Source organism: Mesoplodon bidens (genome assembly GCF_964165515.1).
Source record: "Mesoplodon bidens genome assembly, chromosome: 5".
Taxonomy (NCBI): domain Eukaryota; kingdom Metazoa; phylum Chordata; class Mammalia; order Artiodactyla; family Ziphiidae; genus Mesoplodon; species Mesoplodon bidens.
In genome coordinates this window covers 71,585,799-71,605,795 of record NC_138161.1, presented here as the reverse complement: position 1 = coordinate 71,605,795, position 19,997 = coordinate 71,585,799, and the positions used below count along the sequence as shown (strand labels likewise).

The window sequence follows — 19,997 nt, the reverse complement described above, 5'->3', positions numbered from 1 at the left end:
AAAGGAATGTATATACCAAAACAAAAACAGACTCACAGATACAGAGAACAAGCTAGTGGTTACCAGAGGGGAGATGGAAGGTGGGAGGGGAAACATAAGGGAAGGGGATTAAGAGACACAAACTACTATGTATTCTTATTGACTCTTAATACCATTAACAGCACAGAAGGTCGGATTGTAGGTCCTTTTGAGTCTAACTATCAGGCTTACATTTTTATGATACACTTTAGGAATAAAATATTCTCTTCCACAGCAAACAGGCTACAACTCATTTAAAAGAGCAAGCAGTGCCCCTGCATATGAGCTGGGCATCAGAAGGTAGTTACAATTATTGCAGTAGTAACCTGAGCTGTAAACTAGGGCATAACAGGGGCATAATGCTATTACAAAAAGCACAGGGGGACCTTCAAGATGGCAGAAGTAAGACATGGAGATCACCTTCCCCCTCAAAAATACATCAGAAATACATGTACATATGGAACAACTCCTACAGAACACACAGTGAATACTGGCAGAAGACCTCAGACTTCCCAAAAGGGCTGTACTGGAACTTCTCTGCTGGACTCCTGGACTTCCACAAAGATTGCTTTGGCAGGGACCTTCAAGATGGTGGAGGAGTAAGATGTGGAGATCACCTTCCTTCCAACAAATACATCAAAAATACATCTACAGGTGGAACAACTCCTACAGAACACATACTGAACGCTACCAGAAGGCCTCAGACTTCCCAGAAGAGGCTTGGTTCTCCTGCTGGGTGTCAGGCCTGAGCCTCTGAGATGGGAGAGTCGAGTTCAGGACATTGGTCCATGAGAGACCCCCTGGCCCCACGTAATAGCAAACAACGAAAGCTCTCACAGAGATCTCCATCTCAACACTAAGACCTAGCTCCACTCAACAACCAGCAAGTACAGTGCTGGACACCCTTTGCCAATAACTACCAAGACAGGAACACAAGCCCACCCATTAGCAGAGAGGCTGCCTAAAATCATAATAAGCTCACAGACATCCCAAAACACACCACCGAATGCGGTCCTGCCCAACAGAAAGACAAGATCCAGTTTCAACCACCACAACACAGGCACAAGTCCCCTCCACCAGGAAGCCTACAAACACACTAAACCAACCTTAGCCACTCGGGGCAGACACCAAAAACAATGGGAACTAAGAACCTGCAGCCTGCGAAAAGCAGACCCCAAACACAGTAAGTTTAAGCAAAATGAGGACACAGAGAAATACACAGCAGATGAAGGAGCAAGGTAAAAACACACCAGACAAAACAAATGAAGAGGGAATTCAGAGTAATGATAGTAAACATGATCCAAAATCTTGGAAACAGAATGGAGAAAATAGAAGATATGTTTAACAAGGATCTAGAAGAACTAAAGAGCAAACAAGCAATGATGAACAATACAATAAATGAAATTAAAAATTCCCTAGAAGGAGTCAATAGCAGAATAACTGAGGCAGAAGAACGGATAAGTGGCCTGGAAGATAAAATAGTAGAAATAACTACCACAGAGCAGAACAAAGAAAAAAGAATGAAAAGAATTTAGGACACTCTCAGAGATCTCTGGGACAACATTAAACATACCAACGTTCGAATTATAAGGGTCCCAGAACAAGAAGAGAAAAAAAAAAGGGGAGACTGAAAAAATATTTGAAGAGATTATAGTTGAAAACTTCCCTAACATGGGAAAGGAAATAGCCACCCAAGTCCAGGAAGTACAGAGAGTCCCACACAGGATAAATCCAAAGAAACACGCCAACACACATATTAAAAAACTATCAAAAAAGAAATACAAAGGAAAAATATTAAAAGCAGCAAGGGAAAAGCAACAAATAACATACAAGGGAATCCCTATAAGGTTAACAGCTGATCTTTCAGCAGAAACTCTGCAAGCCAGAAGTGAGTGGCAGGACATATTTAAAGTGATGAAAAGGAAAAATCTACAACCAAGATTACTCTACCCAGCAAGGATCTCATTCAGATTCAATGGAGAAATTAAAACCTTTACAGACAAGCAAAAGCAAGAGAATTCAGCACCAAAAAACCAGCTCTACAACAAATGCTAAAAGAACTTGTCTAGGCAGGAAACTCAAGAGAAGGAAAAGACATGCAATAACAAACCCAAAACAATTAAGAAAACGGTAATAGGAACATACATATCAATAACTACCTTAAATGTAAAGGGATTAAATGCTCCAACCAAAAGACATAGTTGAATGGATACAAAAACATAGTTGAATGGATACAAAAACAAGACCTGTATATATGCTGTCTACAAGAGACCCACTTCAGACCTAGGGACACAAAGAGACTGAAAGTGAGGCGATGGAAAAAGATATTACATGCAAATGGAAATCAAAAGAAAGCTGGAGTAACAATTCCCATATCAGACAAAATAGACTTTAAAATAAAGACCATTACAACAAAGAAGGACACTACATAATGATCAACGGATCACTCCAAGAAGAAGATATAATAATTGTAAATATTTATGCACACAACATAGGAGCACCTCAATACATAAGGCAAATGCTAACGACCATAAAAGGGGAAATCAACAGTAACACAATCATAGTAGGGGACTTTAACACCTCACTATCACCAATGGACAGATCATCCAAAATGAAAATAAAAAAGGAAACACAAGCTTTAAATGATACATTAAACAAGGTGGACTTAATTAATATTTATAGGACATTGCATCCAAAAACAACAGAATATACTTTTTTCACAAGTGCTCATGGAATATTTTCCAGCATAGATCATATCTTGGGTCACAAACCAAGCCTTGGTAAATTTAAGAAAATTGAAATCATATCAAGTATCTTTTCTGACCACAATGCTATCAGACTAGACATCAATTATGGGAAAAAATCTGTAAAAAAACCAAACACATGGAGGCTAAACAATACACTACTTAATAACCAACCAAGAGATCACTGAAGAAATCAAAGAGGAAACCAAAAAATACCTAGAAACAAATGACAATGAAAACACGATGACCCAGAACCTATGGGATGCAGCAAAGCAGTTCTAAGAGGGAAGTTTATAGCAATAAAATCCTACCTCAATAAACAACAAATATCTCAAATAAACAATCTAACTTTAAACCTAAAGCAATTAGAGAAAAAAGAACAACAACAACAACAAAAAAAAAACAACATTAGCAGAAGAAAAGAAGTCATAAAGATCAGATCAGAAATAACTGAAAAAGCAATGAAGGAAACGATAACAAAGATCAATAAAACTAAAACCTGGTTCTTTGAGAAGATAAGCAAAATTGATATAACATCAGCCCGATCCATCAAGAAAAAAAGGGAGAAGACGCAAATCAAAAGAATTAGAATGAAAAAGGAGAAGTAACAGCTGACACTGCAGAAATACAAAGGATTACGACAGATTACTAAAAGCAACTATATGCCAATAAAATGGACAACCTGGAAGAAATGGACAAATTCTTAGAAAAGCACAACCTTCCAAGACTGCACCAGGAATAAATAGAAAACATAAACAGACAAATTACAAGCAATGAAATTGAAACTGTGATTAAAATCTTCCAACAAACAAAGTCCAGGACCAGATTGCTTCACAGGCGAATTCTATCAAACATTTAGAGAAGAGCTAACACCCATCCTTCTTAAACTCTTCCAAAATATAGCAGAGGGAGGAACACTCCCAAACTAATTCTACGAGGCCATCACCCTTATACCAAAACCAGACCAAAATGGCACAAGAAAAGCAAACTACAGGCCAATATCAGTGATGAACATAGATGCAAAAATCCTCAACTAAATACTAGCAAACAGAATCCAACAGCACATTAAAGGGATCATACACCAGTATCAAGTGGGGTTTATCCCAGGAATGCAAGGATTCTTCAATATATGCAAATCAATCAATGTGCTATACCATATTAACAATCTGAAGGATAAAAACCATATGATTACCTCAATAGATGCAGAAAAATACTTGACAAAGTTCAACACCCATTTATGATAAAAACCCTCCAGAAAGTAAGCATAGAGGGAACTTACCTCAACATAATAAAGGTCAGATATGACAAACCCACACCCACCATCATTCACAAGGTGAAAACCTGAAACCATTTCCTCTAAGAGCAGGAACAAGACAAGCTTGCCCACTCTCACCACTATTATTCAACATAGTTTTGGAAGTTTTAGCCACAGCAATCAGAGAAGGAAAAGAAATAAAAGGAATCCAAATTGGAAAAGAAGATGTAAAACTGCATCACTGCTTGCAGACAACATGATACAATGCATAGAGAATCCTAAAGATGCTACCAGAAAACTACTAGAACTAAGCAATGAATTTGGTAAAGTAGCAGGATACAAAATTAATGTATAGAAATCTCTTGCATTCCTATACACTAATGATGAAAAATCTAAAGGAGATATTAAGGGAACACTCTCATTTACCATTGCAACAAAAATAATAAAATACCTAGGAACAAACCTACCTAAGGAGACAAAAGACCTGTATGCAGAAAACTATAAGACACTGATGAAAGAAATTAAAGATGATACAAACAGATGGAGAGTTATACCATGTTCATACATTAGAAGAATCAACAACATGCAAATGACTATACTCTCCAAAGCAATCTACAGATTCAATGCAATCCCTATCAAACTACCAATGGCATTTTCCACAGAACTAGAACAAAAAAGTTCACAATTTGTATGGAAACACAGAAGACCTCAAAGAGCCAAAGCAATCTTGAGAAAGAAAAACAAAGCTGGAGGAATCAGGCTCCCTGACTTCAGACTATACTACAAAGCTACAGTAATCAAGACAGTATGGTACTGGCACAAAAACAGAAATATAGATCAATGGAACAACATAGAAAGCCCAGAAATAAGCCCATGTACATATGGTCACCTTATCTTTGATGAAGGAGGGAAGAATATACAATGGAGAAAATGACAGCCTCTTCAACAAGTGGTGTTGGGAAAACTGGACAGCTACATGTAAAAGAATGAAATTAGAACACTCCTTAACACCATACACAAAAATAAATTCAAAATGGATTAAAGACCTAAATGTAAGGCCAGACACTATAAAACTCATAGTGGAAAACATAGGCAGAACACTCTATGACATAAATCACAGCAAGATCCTTTTTGACCCACCTCCTAGAGGAATGGAAATAAAAACAAAAATAAACAAATAGGACCTAATGAAACTTAAAAGCTTTTGCACAGCAAAGGAAACATAAACAAGACGAAAAGACAACCCTCAGAATGGGAGAAAATATTTACAAATGAAGCAACTAACAGATGATTAATCTCCAAAATATACAAGCAGCTCATGAAGCTCAATATCAAAAAAACAAACAACCCAATCCAAAAATGGGCAGAAGACCTAAACCGACATTTCTCCAAAGAAGATATACAGATTGCCAACAAACACATGAAAGCATGCTCAGTATCTCTAATCATTAGAGACATGCAAATCAAAACTACCATGAGGTATCACTTCACACCAGTCAGATTGGCCATCATGAAAAATTATACAAACAATAAATGCTGGAGAAGGTGTGGAGAAAAGGGAACCCTCTTGCACTGTTGGTGGGAATGTACATTGATACAGTGCCTATGGAGAACAGTATGGAGGTTCTTTAAAAAACTAAAAATAGAACTAACATATGACCCAGCAATCCCACTACTGGGCATATACCCTGAGAAAACCATAATTCAAAAATTGTCATGTACCACAATGTTCATTGCAGCTCTATTTACAATAGCCAGGACACGGAAGCAACCTAAGTGTCCATCGACAGATGAATGGATAAAGAAGAGGTGGCACATATATACAATGGAATATTACTCAGCCTTAAAAGAAAATGAAATTGAGTTATTTACAGTGAGGTGGATGGACTTAGAGACTGTCATACAGAGTGAAGTTAATCAGAAAGAGTAAAACAAATACCGTATCCTAACGCATGTATATGGAATCTAAAAAAAAAAAAGTTTCTGAAGAACCTAGGGCCAGGACAGGAATAAAGACTCCAATGTAGAGAATGGACTTGAGGACATGGGGTGGGGGAAGGGTAAGCTGGGACGAAGTGAGAGAGTAGCATTGACATATATACACTACCAAATGTAAAATAGCTAGCTAGTGGGAAGCAGCTGCATAGCACAGGGAGATTAGCTCAATGCTTTGTGACCACTTAGAGGGGTGGGATAGGGATGGTGGGAGGGAGACGCAAGAGGGAGGGGATATGGGGACATAGGTATACATATAGCTGATTCACTTTGTTATACAGCAGAAACGAACACACCATTGTAAAGCTATTATACCCGTAAAGATGTTAAAAAAAGATGAAACAGATAAAAACGAACAAAAAAACAAACAACAAGAACAACAACAAAAATAAAATGCACAGGCCAGAAATCACAAGTAATAACAAAGAAATATCAATCTCTAGGTATGTCTTCCCCAAAAGAGGTTCAGCTTTAAAAAAAAACAGCCTATGGTAGTAATGTGTTAACAAACTCCCTTTCCTCTTCTCCCCACCCAGCCAAATTCTCTACCACCCAAGGAGACTCCGAAATCACACCAGCTACTTATTTACCCTCTAATTAATTAAAATTAAATAATTAAACTTTTCCATTCCTCAGTTATACAGTCCACCTTTCAACTGCTCAGTGGCCACCTGTGGCTGTTGACTACCTACTGGCCAGCACAGGCAGAGAACATGCCCATCACTGTAGGGAGTTCTAGTGGACAGTGCTGATCTCCAGAGAGGCTCTTTTGCCAAACTTCAAAACTCTGAAAAAGAAGCTCACATTGTTTTTCTCTCTCATCCTTACACCCCCCAACAATCTCTTTATTATGCAAATCAGTTTAGCCTCTCAGGTTTTTCTTTTTTCTTCACTTAGTCATTTACCAGATTTCACATAACAAAGACACTCAGGAACAGACACAGCAGGCATGAATCCTCTTCTGCATTGCTTTCTCTGAATTCTGTAATTCTGCACACAGAAATCTCTCTGTAATTCCAGACATGTTCTAAGGGACAGATACAGGAAAATGTGCATCAGTTATGTCCCAGGGCAATGGTCATGTTTGCCAGCTTTCACTAAACATAGAAGGTAGTAGGTGTGTGGTTTAAATAGACTGTCAGGTGCTTCTCACTTTGAGCACAAGACCACGCAATGAACTTGCACCAAAAAGTAGGTGTTAGCACTAAATAAATATGCACTACTTCATGACTGAGTACATGATTCTCCCAGTTACTGTGAGTTGTCAGAAGGTCTATGTGCTAGTCAGTTACCTCTGTGCTTTCAAGTGTGTTCTGGACTCTTCCCTGGAACCTTGCCAACTGGCTTCCACCAGGGGTGTGGTCACTGGAAGGCATGGATGGGAGACCTGAGATAACACCCTTTCCTCATCTCCCTTTCAGGCAACATTTCCAGCATTACCTGCATCTCCTTTACCTTGCTGGCTACCATTAGATAGGCCCTCCTTCCTCAGATCCAGCTTCTGCTCGATGGTCCAGCTGGTACTAACACCTCCTTTTGTCCCTCTCTCCCAGTGGTGTGCTGGTAAATGCTTAGCAACCTGTTCTCTTGGTGGGGAGAAAGTTCTGATTTGAAATGTTTGCCAATGTCTGTGGTGTAAATACTTGTACCCAGGCTAGCAAAATTCCTGAAGATTTAACAATTGACTCTCTCAAGCCTCTACAAGCTAGCTTCAGTACATCACTTCTCTACCCTAAGTCAAGTAGCAGCTTCCCGTTGTTAATCTCTGGGTTTCCTCACAGTTCCTACTTAGTTTCTCAAGATTCCCAACTCCTTTGTTATTAGTTATTGAATTAAATCTTTTCTATTAGCTACATGGTGTGGGCTCTGTTTTCCCAACTATATCCTAAATATATATTCTTAAGACTAAAATTTATTAGAGAGGTGCTTCTCAAAGTTCCACAGAATAAATCAGTCATATCACTAAGCATGCTGGAAGTTCAGCTGACACTACTTTTAAAGAGTAAGACTTTCTAGATGAAGGAAGCAGTGAATCAGTTTACAATGTGGCACAAGCTTCTTATCTCATTGTGTACTGGTAACAAAATGTTTGCAGGCTGGTAGCTGTGGGCAAACACACTTTATGTAACTCTGTAGAAAAGCACTTTGGAAAAGCAATTTGGCAAATGTATCAAAAGCCCCCAAAGTGTCCTATCCTTTGTTCCACTAGTTCCACTTTGACAGACTATCTCCTAGGAACTCATCCAAAAAGAAGTGAAAAGCCTTATGCTCAAAGATGTTTACTGCAGCATTATTTACAATAGGGTAGTTGTTTTTTGTTTTTTGTTTTTTGCGGTACGCAGGCCTCTCACTGTTGTGGCCTCTCCTGTTGCAGAGCACAGGCTCCGGACACGCAGACTTAGTGGCCATGGCTCACAGGCCCAGCCGCTCCACGGCATGTGGGATCTTCCTGGACCGGGGCACTAACCCGTGTCCCCTGCATCGGCAGGTGGACTCTCAACCACTGCGCCACCAGGGAAGCCCAAAATAGGGTAGTTTTGAAAGCAACTTCAAAGTGAAAAAAATAGGGAAATGATTAAATAAATCTACTTGGTGGGATATTATGCAGTCTTAAAATTATAATTATGAATATTATAACAATATGTAAAAAACATAAACTACTAAGTAATAAAATCAGGAAAGAAAAATTTATGTGCATGATAAGTATCATGTAAGAATATGAATGCCAGAAGGAAATGACTGAAAAAAAATATATACAAACAATAAATAAATTATGTAAGGGGGGGTCCTCAGGAGACGAAGTCTTTTCCTCTAATTATCCGAGAGGGTCCTAATATCCTAATGTAGATATTCCATTTAGTTTTGTTAAACAAAAAATAAAAGACAGTAAAGCCCACCAACAAAGTCATGGAGAATATTTAGAAGGGAAAAAAAAAAGACATTACACATTAAGAAGTCTGTGAATGCTGTTTTATATTTATAATATAAGACCTGGATGAGCTGGAAGTTAAATGAAGATTCCCTATCTGCCATCTGTCTTTCATCCCTTCATGCGTGTTATGTTGCCTTCTCACCTGAATTTCATCTGCTTACCAACTTCTATCAAACCACCCTTTCAAAGAAGTGGCTTTTATCACATACATACAGGTAAGTAAACATGCTACCTGTGAGGTCTTCTGAGCCTTCTTCCTGCTGTAGAGTGAAGACCTTGGCCCCTAGAGGAGCACCTGTCAGCTCCTTGCAAACAGATGGAAGAAGGACTGAAGTCTGTCCTCAGGGATCCAAACAAGGTATTTGTCTACACTTGATCTACTCAGTATGGATTCAAACCCCTCACCCAAATTCCACTGGGCATATGGTTCCCTTAGAGACAATAACAACTGCTTCCTTGGCTGCACCGCCTGTTCCTCCCTCTCCTGCCTTCTACCTGAGACCAGATCTTTAAAAACATTGCTAACTTAGACCACGTACCAAGAACAAAAATTAAAAACAATAACAACACAACAACAAAAAAACCCAAAACTTAAAAACAGTCCTCATCCAATTTGTTTCAACTTTTAAATAAACAAACAAAACCCAACTGCAGAATTCAACATGCAATATTGCCACACAAACCACCAAAGACTACACCAATGGCCACCGTAAGTATAAAATAGCAATAAAGAGCTCAGGCCCTGGAGCTTGACTGGGAGATATTAGATTTTCCACTTACCTAATCTTTCTGTTTCCTCACCTGTCTGTTTCCTCATAGGATTGTTGTATGGACAAAATTAGTTATTTTACATAAAGCACTTAGAACAGCACTGACACTTGATAAGCACCCAATAAAGTTCAGCTAATATTAAGTTCTCACTCCAAAAAATAAATGTGTGATGTGGCCCCTGTGAGGCAGTCCCTGTTGCCCATCCCCAGGGGCTACTATGTCTAAAATGAGCACACAAATTATGGGTAGATGTCAAAATATCCACAATATTAAAACATCACGATATGGATGTCGATGTCCATCGACAGATGATTGGATAAAGAAGATGTGGTACATATATACAATGGAATATTACTCAGCCATTAAAAAGAATCAATTAATGCCATTTGCAGCAATGTGGATGGACCTGGAGATTATTATACTAAGTGAAGTAAGTCAGACAGAGAAAGAGAAATATCACATGATATCACTCATATGTGGAATCAAAAAGAAATTATATAAATTAACTTACTTACAGACAGAAACAGACTCATAGACTTAGAGAATAAACTTATGATTACCATGGGAGAAAGGTACGGGGGCAGGATAGACTGGTAGTTTGAGATTGATATGTACACACTGCTATATTTAAAACAGATAACCAACAAGGACCTACTGTATAGCACAGGGACCTCTGCTCAATATTCTGTAATAACATAAATGGGAAAAGAATTTGGAAAAGAATAGATACATGTATATGTATAACTGAATCACTTTGCTGTACACCTGAAACTATCACAACATTGTTAATCAACTATACTCCAATATAAAACATTTTTAAAATAAATAAAAATCATGCTATAAGCAGAAATGTGATTATATTCATTTCTAGAATTTTCCATCTCACTGAAATAAACGACCTGAAGACAGGAAATGCCAGAATATTTTCAAATCACTCCTCCCGCCATGCTTCTGTCCATTTCACTGGACATGCCTACCTCAAACCACTGCCCATGGGACTGCATCTTGAGGATGACACAGGGGTCTGGTTTGGAAAGGGCATCTCTGTCGGAAATGCCTTTGCATGCCACACGCAGCTCAACTTTGGTCAGGCAGGGGCTGTTAAAGATTCCCAGTGTATTGGCAGCTGACTCATAAATGTTGCTCATCTTCTTCATTCTGTTTTAGGCAAGAAAAAGAGGAAAAAATACATGCCAATCACCACAGTATTTGTCAAAGGAGAAAGCGTCCCAGTCACCCTTCAGGAAAATGTTCAACACACACTATCGAGTATTGAATATATTAATTATCTAGCTTTCCACAGCAGGGTCAGAGTTCCAGTGAAACAAACAAACAAACAAAAAAACCAAAAGAAAAAACAACCAAAATACCCAATAGGTGCTAATGCACTTGGCTAAGAACACTATTTTCTTATATGATTTGCATATATTTGCATAGTAAAATTTTTAGTCTGTGAAATAATATTAACGAATTAGTGCAACAGACTGCAAACTGTAATCCAGTTCTATATTAAGTGCATGGCTTGTGTGAAATCTTACAGAGTTGTTGGTTAATCAGTTTAGTCACATTCCAAGTTGTTCAGATTCCTCCCAAATCCAGCTCTTCTTTTCCTTCTGTGTGATGGCACAGAGAAGGACATTGTCTGACCTGAAGAAACAGTCCAAATTTCCCTTCCCCAAAACCTGGCTCCCTTTCTCAAGATGCCTTCAGTAAACCAAGTCCAAGAGAGACCCAGCATCTGATCTCCTGCCTCAAGTGCATTAGTCCATTCTCTCCTTTCCCTTCCCTGCTCCTGCTACCATGTCAGAAATGTGACTGTGACCATTTGAAGGAGAGCACAAAGCCTAACCCATGGAAACAGCAGCCACAAGTAAGTACTGCAGGCCTCCTTCCTGTCCTCACATGGTCACCTTTCAATGACACTTTGCATCACCAAGGCCCAGGGCTACAGGGAACCCCCAGAACCCTCCAACACTCTCCTTCTCAGAGGAGGGCTGGGCCTGTAAGGACATCGACAGAGCCTCTCAGGGGCGAAATCAATATCCTTCTCATGAAATTCTGTTTCCCTGTAGATTCCCTATGAGAAACGGCATTGGTGTCCCACAGTGGAATTTCTTCATCTATAAAATGAGGATAATCCATCCTTCTTCTTTCCCTTCTTCCACAAATATTCAGTGAGTCCCCTTGGTACCTGGCACCATGCTAGGTTTGAGTACACCATAACCTCTTACACACACACACACACACACACACACACACCAGCTGGTGTCTCCAAACTTAGCAGCTAGCTCCATGCCAAAGCCAACATTTTCCAACCTGACAATGCCCCCCCCCCACAGGGCAGATGTCACTGGAATTTTCTCTCCCAATGCTCTATCACAAGGCTCTCTGCCCTCCCTCCCTTCCACATGCCAACTCTCTAGTTCCCTATTTATCTAATTATTATGAACACATGTTTTTCCCTATATATGTTGAAGGGAAGTTGCACTGAATGCCAGAAAGTTATGTCCTAGAACAGAAGTGGACAAACTATGGCCTGTATGCCCAATCTGGCTTGCCACCTGCTTTGATACATAAAGTTTTGTTGGAACGCAGGCCTGGTCATGCATTTACATATCGTGTGTGGTTGCCTTAATAGACTGCAGCTCAGCGTATTTGCAACAGAGGCTGAATGGCCTGCAAAACCTGAAATACCTACTCTCTGGCCTCTTCAGAAAATGTTTCCCAGTCTCTGCTCTAAAATATCAGGTAAGGGGAGTTTGCAGTTGGAAGGAGTTGGGATTCTCTTTCAATATGTGCTGTGGGATTAGTCTGAGGGTGAGAGTTGCTCTATCCTCTATCATACTGAATATTAATAGGGATTTTGGGACAGTTGTTTTTTTACATACAAGAAAATCCAAGCTCAGAGGGGGTTGGAACCTTGCCCGTGTCACACAGTTATTCTAATGGAAGAGCTAATACTGAAATGCCAGTTTTCTATCTTTTAGCCCATGCTAATTTTTACCATATGTAACGTTGGCTGGAGAATTGTTTGAATCTACAAAGTAACAGCGGATATGACAATATCCTTGATTTATTTCAACCTCCATACAGAATCATTCTTTCTATTTTTAAACAAATTTTATTCATACATAGAAAATGCACAAATCGTAAGTGTACAGCTTAATAAATGATGGTTCCTCTATTTTTACATACTGTGAGCAGACCAATCATTAGAGCAACATAGAAGGCAGAGCATATGTGAACTTCAGTTTATAAAAAGTGCACAGAGAGGATGGTTTTGTATCAGGCAGTGCTGGAAAAAATGTTGTGAACTCTCTATCAACTTTTTTCTTTTTTTTTTTTTTCGGTACGCGGGCCTCTCACTGTTGTGGCCTCTCCCGTTGTGGAGCACAGGCTCCGGACGCGCAGGCTCAGCGGCCATGGCTCACGGGCCCAGCCACTCCGCGGCATGTGGGATCTTCCTGGACTGGGGCACGAACCCGTGTCCCCTGTATTGGCAGGCGAACTCTCAACCACTGAGCCACCAGGGAAGCCCCTCTATCAACTTTTTGATAAGAACAACTTATCCTTCCTGAGTTCTGTTTTCCCAAAGCATTAGCTGGCTCCTTGGATCCACACTGCTCTTCTGAGTTCTGAGTGGCCTCTCCTACCTCTGGGAGGCATTGCTACCCCTTCTAACTGGCACTATACTTACAGGCTCATGGCCATGTACATCCCCTTTCTCTCTCTCTCTTTTTCTTAAGGACTATTTTCTATTTTAGGTTCATAGCAAAATTCAGAAGAATGTTCAGAGATATCCCATGTGCTACCTTCCTCCTCCATTACCTTCGTTACAATTGGTGAACTTCCACTGACTCATCATAATCACCCAAAGTCCATAGTTCACATCAGGGTTCACTCTTGGGGTTGTACATTCCATGTGTTTGGACAAATGTGTAATAACGTGTACCCCCCATTACAGTACCATACAGAGTAGTTTCACCATCCTAACAATCCTCTATGCTCCACTTAATCATCCCTCCCTAACTCCTGGCAACCACTGATCTTTTTACTGTCTGCATAGCCTTTTCCAGAACGTCACAGAGATGGGAGGCTTTTCAGGCTTGCTCCTTCCATCCAGGGCCCACTGACTCCTTTCTATATAACACAAGCTTGCCTACAGAATGGAACACCTGCTCTAATGCCAAGTATTAATTGTGAGATGTGATGGAAAAAAGACTGTCAAGGAGACACACAGTTCCTTCCAGGGTCAAATCCTGGCTCCTTCACTCCTATGTAACCTTGAGCAGGGTTCTTAACCTCTCTTGTAGTAATACCTACCTTGAAGAGGTGCTATGAAGAACAGATGAAATAATACATGTAAAGTGATTAGCACAATGCCAGGTACACAGTAGATGCTTCAAAGGTAGAGCTATTATTATTGTAATCTGACTGCTCTCAAGATTAAATCACTCATTCTCCCACTGCCAACTGGAACTCTCTTAGATTTTCTTGCTATTACTCCAGGATTAAGATTCTACTGTACCCCTTAAATACATTCTCTCTTTGCAGCCCACACAGTCTGGGCATAACACTGTGCACCTAAGAGCACACAACCACCTCTCAAATCAGTAGTTTTTCTGAGGATTCATACACATTAGCCGATCAGAAGGCAGATAGTAAAATATAAGTGACAATCTGATCACATAGGCCAAAAGCTGTCTAAAATAATTTAAAACTATTAGGAAAGCTTCTCTAAATATGGATTTATGCCATATCCATGAATGATATATCCTAAACTGTAAGTGTACATAGTACTCTGAGATATTAGTTGGTAGTATATTTAAATCGTTTATAAATGAATAAACAAATGAAATTGGGGCACATGTTCAGAGACTTTTTTTTAACCAGTGGGGTATATGATCTAAAAAATTTTATGAATCATTCTTTTAGGCAAACACTTGGAGGATTTAGAGCTGGGAAAATAGACATGATGAAATAATCATCTGATAAAAATTAATCTAGTGCCAATACGATGGTTGGACTAGAGGAGAGAAGAAAGTTTATGATTGTCAAAGGGTGGTCATTATTTATTCCTCCTTTTTTCATTAATTTCACCCCCCCTTCTTCTTCTGCTCAAGGACCTAAGAGGCTGACCTCCACTGAATGACAGCTCACTGTTGGCTAGCCTCCTGTTGCTATGGTCTGAATGTCTGTGTCCCCCCACAAAATTCATATGTTGAAATCTTAACCCCTGAAAGTGGTGAGATTAGGAGGTGGAGACTTAGGGAAGCGATTAGGTCTGAGGGTGGAACCCTCACGAATGGCATTAGTGCTCTTACAAGAGAGAACACAGAGCTCCCCAGGCCCTTCTGCCATGTGAGAACACAGTGAGAAGAGAGCCCTCACCCAACCATGCTGTCACTCTGATTGGGATGTCCAGCCTCCAGAACTGTGAGCCAAACCCCTATATGACCCAGGTCCTGAAAGGCAACTCCATCTCCAAGGTTCTCACTGCACTTTTCTAGTACTGTTTCTTCCTTTGGCTCCTTCAGGCTTACACTCATTCTAGGGTTGGGCAGGCATAAGCCCTTAGGTTTGGTCCCTGCCACCCACTGGCTGAGAGCAATCAGTCAAGTCTCCAGAAAAAGGGCAGCTGTGAAACATTCACAGCCAACACTCACATCCACTGGGCACTGGGGGATGGATACACTAACTTGATAAAGCGGAACTGGGCAGAGCATCAACAAGGTCTATTTCACCACAGTGGTTAGTCTCCTTTAGATCAGGGACTACTTCTTATACTTTACCCCAATAGTGTTCACCTTGATAATATTTGTAGACTGGTGATGAAACCACTACAAATCCTCACTTTTGTGGGGACAGGATATAGGTCATGTCCATGCACAAATGAAAGGCACACCTAGATGGACATATTGGAGATCATGAGTTCCTCTGGCTGGCCATGGGTAGAAGCAGTCCTGACCTTGACTTTGGAGGTGGTATATAGGCCAGTGAATTCAGACTGTTTGGCCTTGGCCCAGCTGAAGCTCACTGCTGAAAGGTGATCACAAACTACGGCTCTGTCAACTAGTGATCAGCTACCTCCGGCCCCAAATAAGTGGAGTAAACAAGTAATTTCACACTCTGTTAGAGGACAGGATTAATATGACCAGATTATCAATACATTTTCCATGGCCTATTTAAATCCTTTTGTTGCCTTTCATACAGTAACCTGGTTTTACAGAGACTAATGTCTGCTGAGAATTATTTTGATGAAAGCTGATTTTTGGCCAATTTTAGAAGCAAATTATAATTGTCCTTTCATTTGGATAATTTAAGTTATAAAAAAACACTCCTTTAGCATATCCACACTCTCTAACAGGACAAACTGATCCTGAAACTTAATTAGTTTCTGAATGAGTTGAAAACAATGCCAAGACAATAGAGAGCTCAAGAGGAAAGAGAATCAGCTCTGGGTTCATAGGGGACCAGCTTGTCTTAAAGCTATGTTAAGAATAAGCGCATACAGGGAGAGCAGCTCGGTGCCTTGTGACCACCTAGAAGGGTGGGAGAGGGAGGGGATGTGGGGATATGTGTGTGCATAAGGCTGATTCGCTTTGTTGTGCAGCGGAAGCTGGCGTGACAGTGTGAAGCGACTGTACTTCAATAAAGATGTAAAAAAAGAATAACTGCATAATCTCTGTTCTGCTTGCTCCGTTATTATTTGGCCTTTTTAAACATCACTGCACATCCGGGAAGGCTGCTATGCTGGATGTCTCTATCACACATTTCCATATCAATGCAAGAAATATGACAGGGCATCTGCTATGTGCCTGGTGCTGCAGTGGATCCAGAGGCCCCGAGCATCATTCACTCAGCTGAGGAGAAACCAGGTATTGTTCCCTTGACTTCTGAATTTGTTTCCTATTCAACGTTTCCTGATCTACTGTTAGATCAAAAGTAAATTTATTCTTAGGCGGCAAGTGCGGCGCTGGACACTGACGAGACAGCCCATCTCCTACATGTTCACATCCTGGAGCAGCTTCTCGGGCTGTGCACGATCATGGATCACACGGGGAGCTTGTTAAGAGTTCCTGTTACAAGAGTCTGGAGTGGAGCCTGAGACTCTGCTCCCAGGTGTCACTGATCCTGCCGCCTATGGACCACACTTTGAGAGGCAAGGTTGTTGAGTACAAACCAAGCATTTATAAAACAAGGCAAACTGCCCTAGAAGTTGTTCTTCTGAAGACCAGATGCTCACATATGGGGTGTAGTTGGTATAGAAGACAAGAGTATGGATCCAGAATCAGAATATTTGATGCTAACCCAAACTCTGCTACTCCCTGTGTATGAGTTTGGGCGAGTTACTTGACTCCTCTGTGCCTCAGTTTTATCACGTGTGAAATGGGAATAATAATAGCTCCTGCCTTGTAGAGTTTTCCTGAGAATTAAATGAATTAAGCCTCATAATGTCTTCAGAAGAATAATGAAAACGATTATTGTCCTTTTTAAAAAGGATACCACTGAGTTCATGTAATATTTATCAAGCTCTTACGTATCTGCCAAGCACTCAACATGAAGTCATGAGATCCCAGGAGAATCGTTTCACAGGAAGGAAACTGCAGCTTAGAGAAGTAAAACAACTATTCAGCCAAGTGTGATGAATAAGGATTTGAACCTAGAACAGCAGGTCCAGAATTTAGGCTCTTAACCACTCTGCTCCACTCTCCTCCCTGTGGGATAGCTACTTAAGAAGACTCTCAATAGAAAAGGGAACCTTCTACATTGTTGGTGGGAATGTAAATTGGTGCAGCCATTATGAAGAACAGTATGGAGGTTCCTCAAAAAACTAAAAATAGAGCTGCTATACGATCCAGCAGTCCCACTCCTGGGCATGTATCTGGACAAACCGATAATTCAAAAATATACATGCACCCCAATGTTCATAGCAGCACTATTCACAATAGCCAAGATGTGGAAATCCATCAGCAGATGAATGGATAAAGAAGATGTGATGTGTGTGTGTGTGTGTGTGTTCACACACACACAATGGAATACTACTCAGCCATAAAAAAGAATGAAATAATGCCATTTGCAGCAAAATGGGTGGACCTAGAGATTATCATACTAAGTGAAGTAAGTCAGAATGTGAAAGACAAATACCATATGATATCACTTATATGTAGAATCTAAAGTATAACACAAATGAACTTACTTACAAAAGAGAAACAGACTCACAGACACAGAGAACCGACTTGTGGTTGCCAAGGGGGAGGGCTGGGGGAGAGATGGATTGGGAGTTTGGGATTAGCAGATGCAAGCTCTTATATATAGGATGGATAGACAACAAGGTCCTACTATATATAGCACAAGGAACTGTATTCAATATCCTGTGATAAACCATTATGGAAAAGGATATGAAAAAGTATACATGTATAACTGAATCACTCTGCTGTATAGCAGAAATTAAGACAACATTGTAAATCAACTATACTTCAATTTTAAAACTTTTTTTAAAAAAGAAGACTCAATAAAAGGGGCAACTGGGGACTTACACCACACAACACTTACCCAAATGTTCCTGACTTACCTGGCTCCCCTGAGAGTCACACTGTACTGCCCCTCCCTCTTTCTGTCTATCCCCCCAAAATTCCAGCGCCCTTCTCTTTCAGTCCTTGAAACTTTTAGATTCCTTATTATTTTTTCCTTCATAGAGAACCATTTATTTTATAAATTAACCTGCCCTCTAAGTTCCCTTCCTCTCACAGCTTTAATCATGATGCATCCTGCTCAGGCCCCCTTGGCTCCCGGTTTGGCAGCACAAACACTGAATCTTCCCACGAGGGCCGAAAAGGGAGAAAAGCCTATAATGCTCTATAAATCTCTTTTTAAAATAGCTTGTTTTCCTAGCCACTAATACTAACGACACCAATAACAAACTGCACAGACAGTGTTTCACTGAATTCTTGAGACAGTCTCCTGAGATAAGTGTTGCCAGTCCCACTTCATAGATGTAAAAGTAAGATTCATGGTGGTTAAATCACAGCTGCTAAGTAACAGAGTCAGGAATCAAGCCTGGGTCTAATGGGCTCCACAATCTGTGTTTGTGACCATTTCTTATAAAATGATTTACACTCTTAATTAGATTAACAATTATTTTCCTTCTAGATCATGCAAAGGCAAACTTAAAACCCATTCCAATCTTAATAAAATCTCTAAGGTGTACTATGTACATTAATGAGATTGTGCTCTAGTAGCCTTTAAAAATTCACTTTTCTGTCTTCCCCGTACTCTCAAAGCAGCCCAAGTCACTTTTGGAACTCTTTGTAACGGTAGCCTCACCAACAAGTTGAGGGGTCTGGGAACTCAGTGCCCCTACCCGGATGATTTCATCAGTGAGCATCAATGAGTTATCATTGGTGGGGCTACACCACCAGAAAACCCAGAAATAAAACCACATGAACCGCAAAAGGCCATGGTGCTAATGAATAAGATTCAAAATTGACAATATGTGGACTTGAATGTTTTTCTTGAAATATATTATGCCAAATCACTCAAGTGCAGTAAATTATTATTTCAGTCATTTCCTGACTTTCTAATTTGAGACAACCGAGAGGCCAAAAGAAAAAAATCCAGCAGAGATCCTATTTACTGAAAAAGAGCTTTCTTGGGAAAATGTACATAAGGAATCAGATATATCGATGTTCTAGGAACTTCCGGGCTCACATTTGTGTCTCTGACAATGAGTCATAAACATGAGATTTTTCTAGAAAGAATTATGCCCATTGCATCACATTCCTATTAATTTTATAGCACTCAAATGTCACCCATTTTTAGGAGAAGAACTGGATATACAAATTTAACTGGACGATTACAAAGGCTGACAAAACTTTAAAAGCGAAACATGAACAAAATGTCAAAGAAAATTGTATGAATAACTGTCTCCTCCCTGTAACAGCCACTCCTTTTCCTACCACACCAAAGGCAACTAAAGATCCTGAGAGAGAAAAAGCAAATTCAGATGACGTTTTATTATTTTGGCACTGAAATAATTTCCTCCTGTTTCTCGGGCAACTAAATTTACCCAGTAAAAGATCAAATCCCAGTCTTCTTTTGTTCAGTTATTTTCCCTTTTTAATATAATCACAGGGTGGATTCTTCCATTAATGTCATGCTAACAGGAAGCTGGGGGCTCATAAAGTGGATTTCGTGCTTCTGGTCTCATATATGTGGCTAAATTTAAAAGCAAACAGGAGCAACGTTATTTTTATGTTCAACAGGAGAAACTATAGACAGT

The 19,997-nt window shown here is 40.0% G+C and overlaps 1 protein-coding gene across 1 annotated transcript in view; it reads right to left on the bottom strand.

Annotated features, from left to right (window-relative positions):
• The window catches only part of CPNE4 (copine 4), a gene marked incomplete at its 3' end in the record, with an annotated part of 612,853 nt that overhangs the window by 430,905 nt on the left and 161,951 nt on the right, over positions 1-19,997 (bottom strand). Inside the window, exon 2 of the mRNA XM_081235787.1 lies at positions 10,693-10,873. Coding sequence (XP_081091913.1) covers positions 10,693-10,872 — 180 coding nt within the window. The 5' untranslated portion in view covers position 10,873. The remainder of the gene's footprint in view (positions 1-10,692; positions 10,874-19,997) is intronic.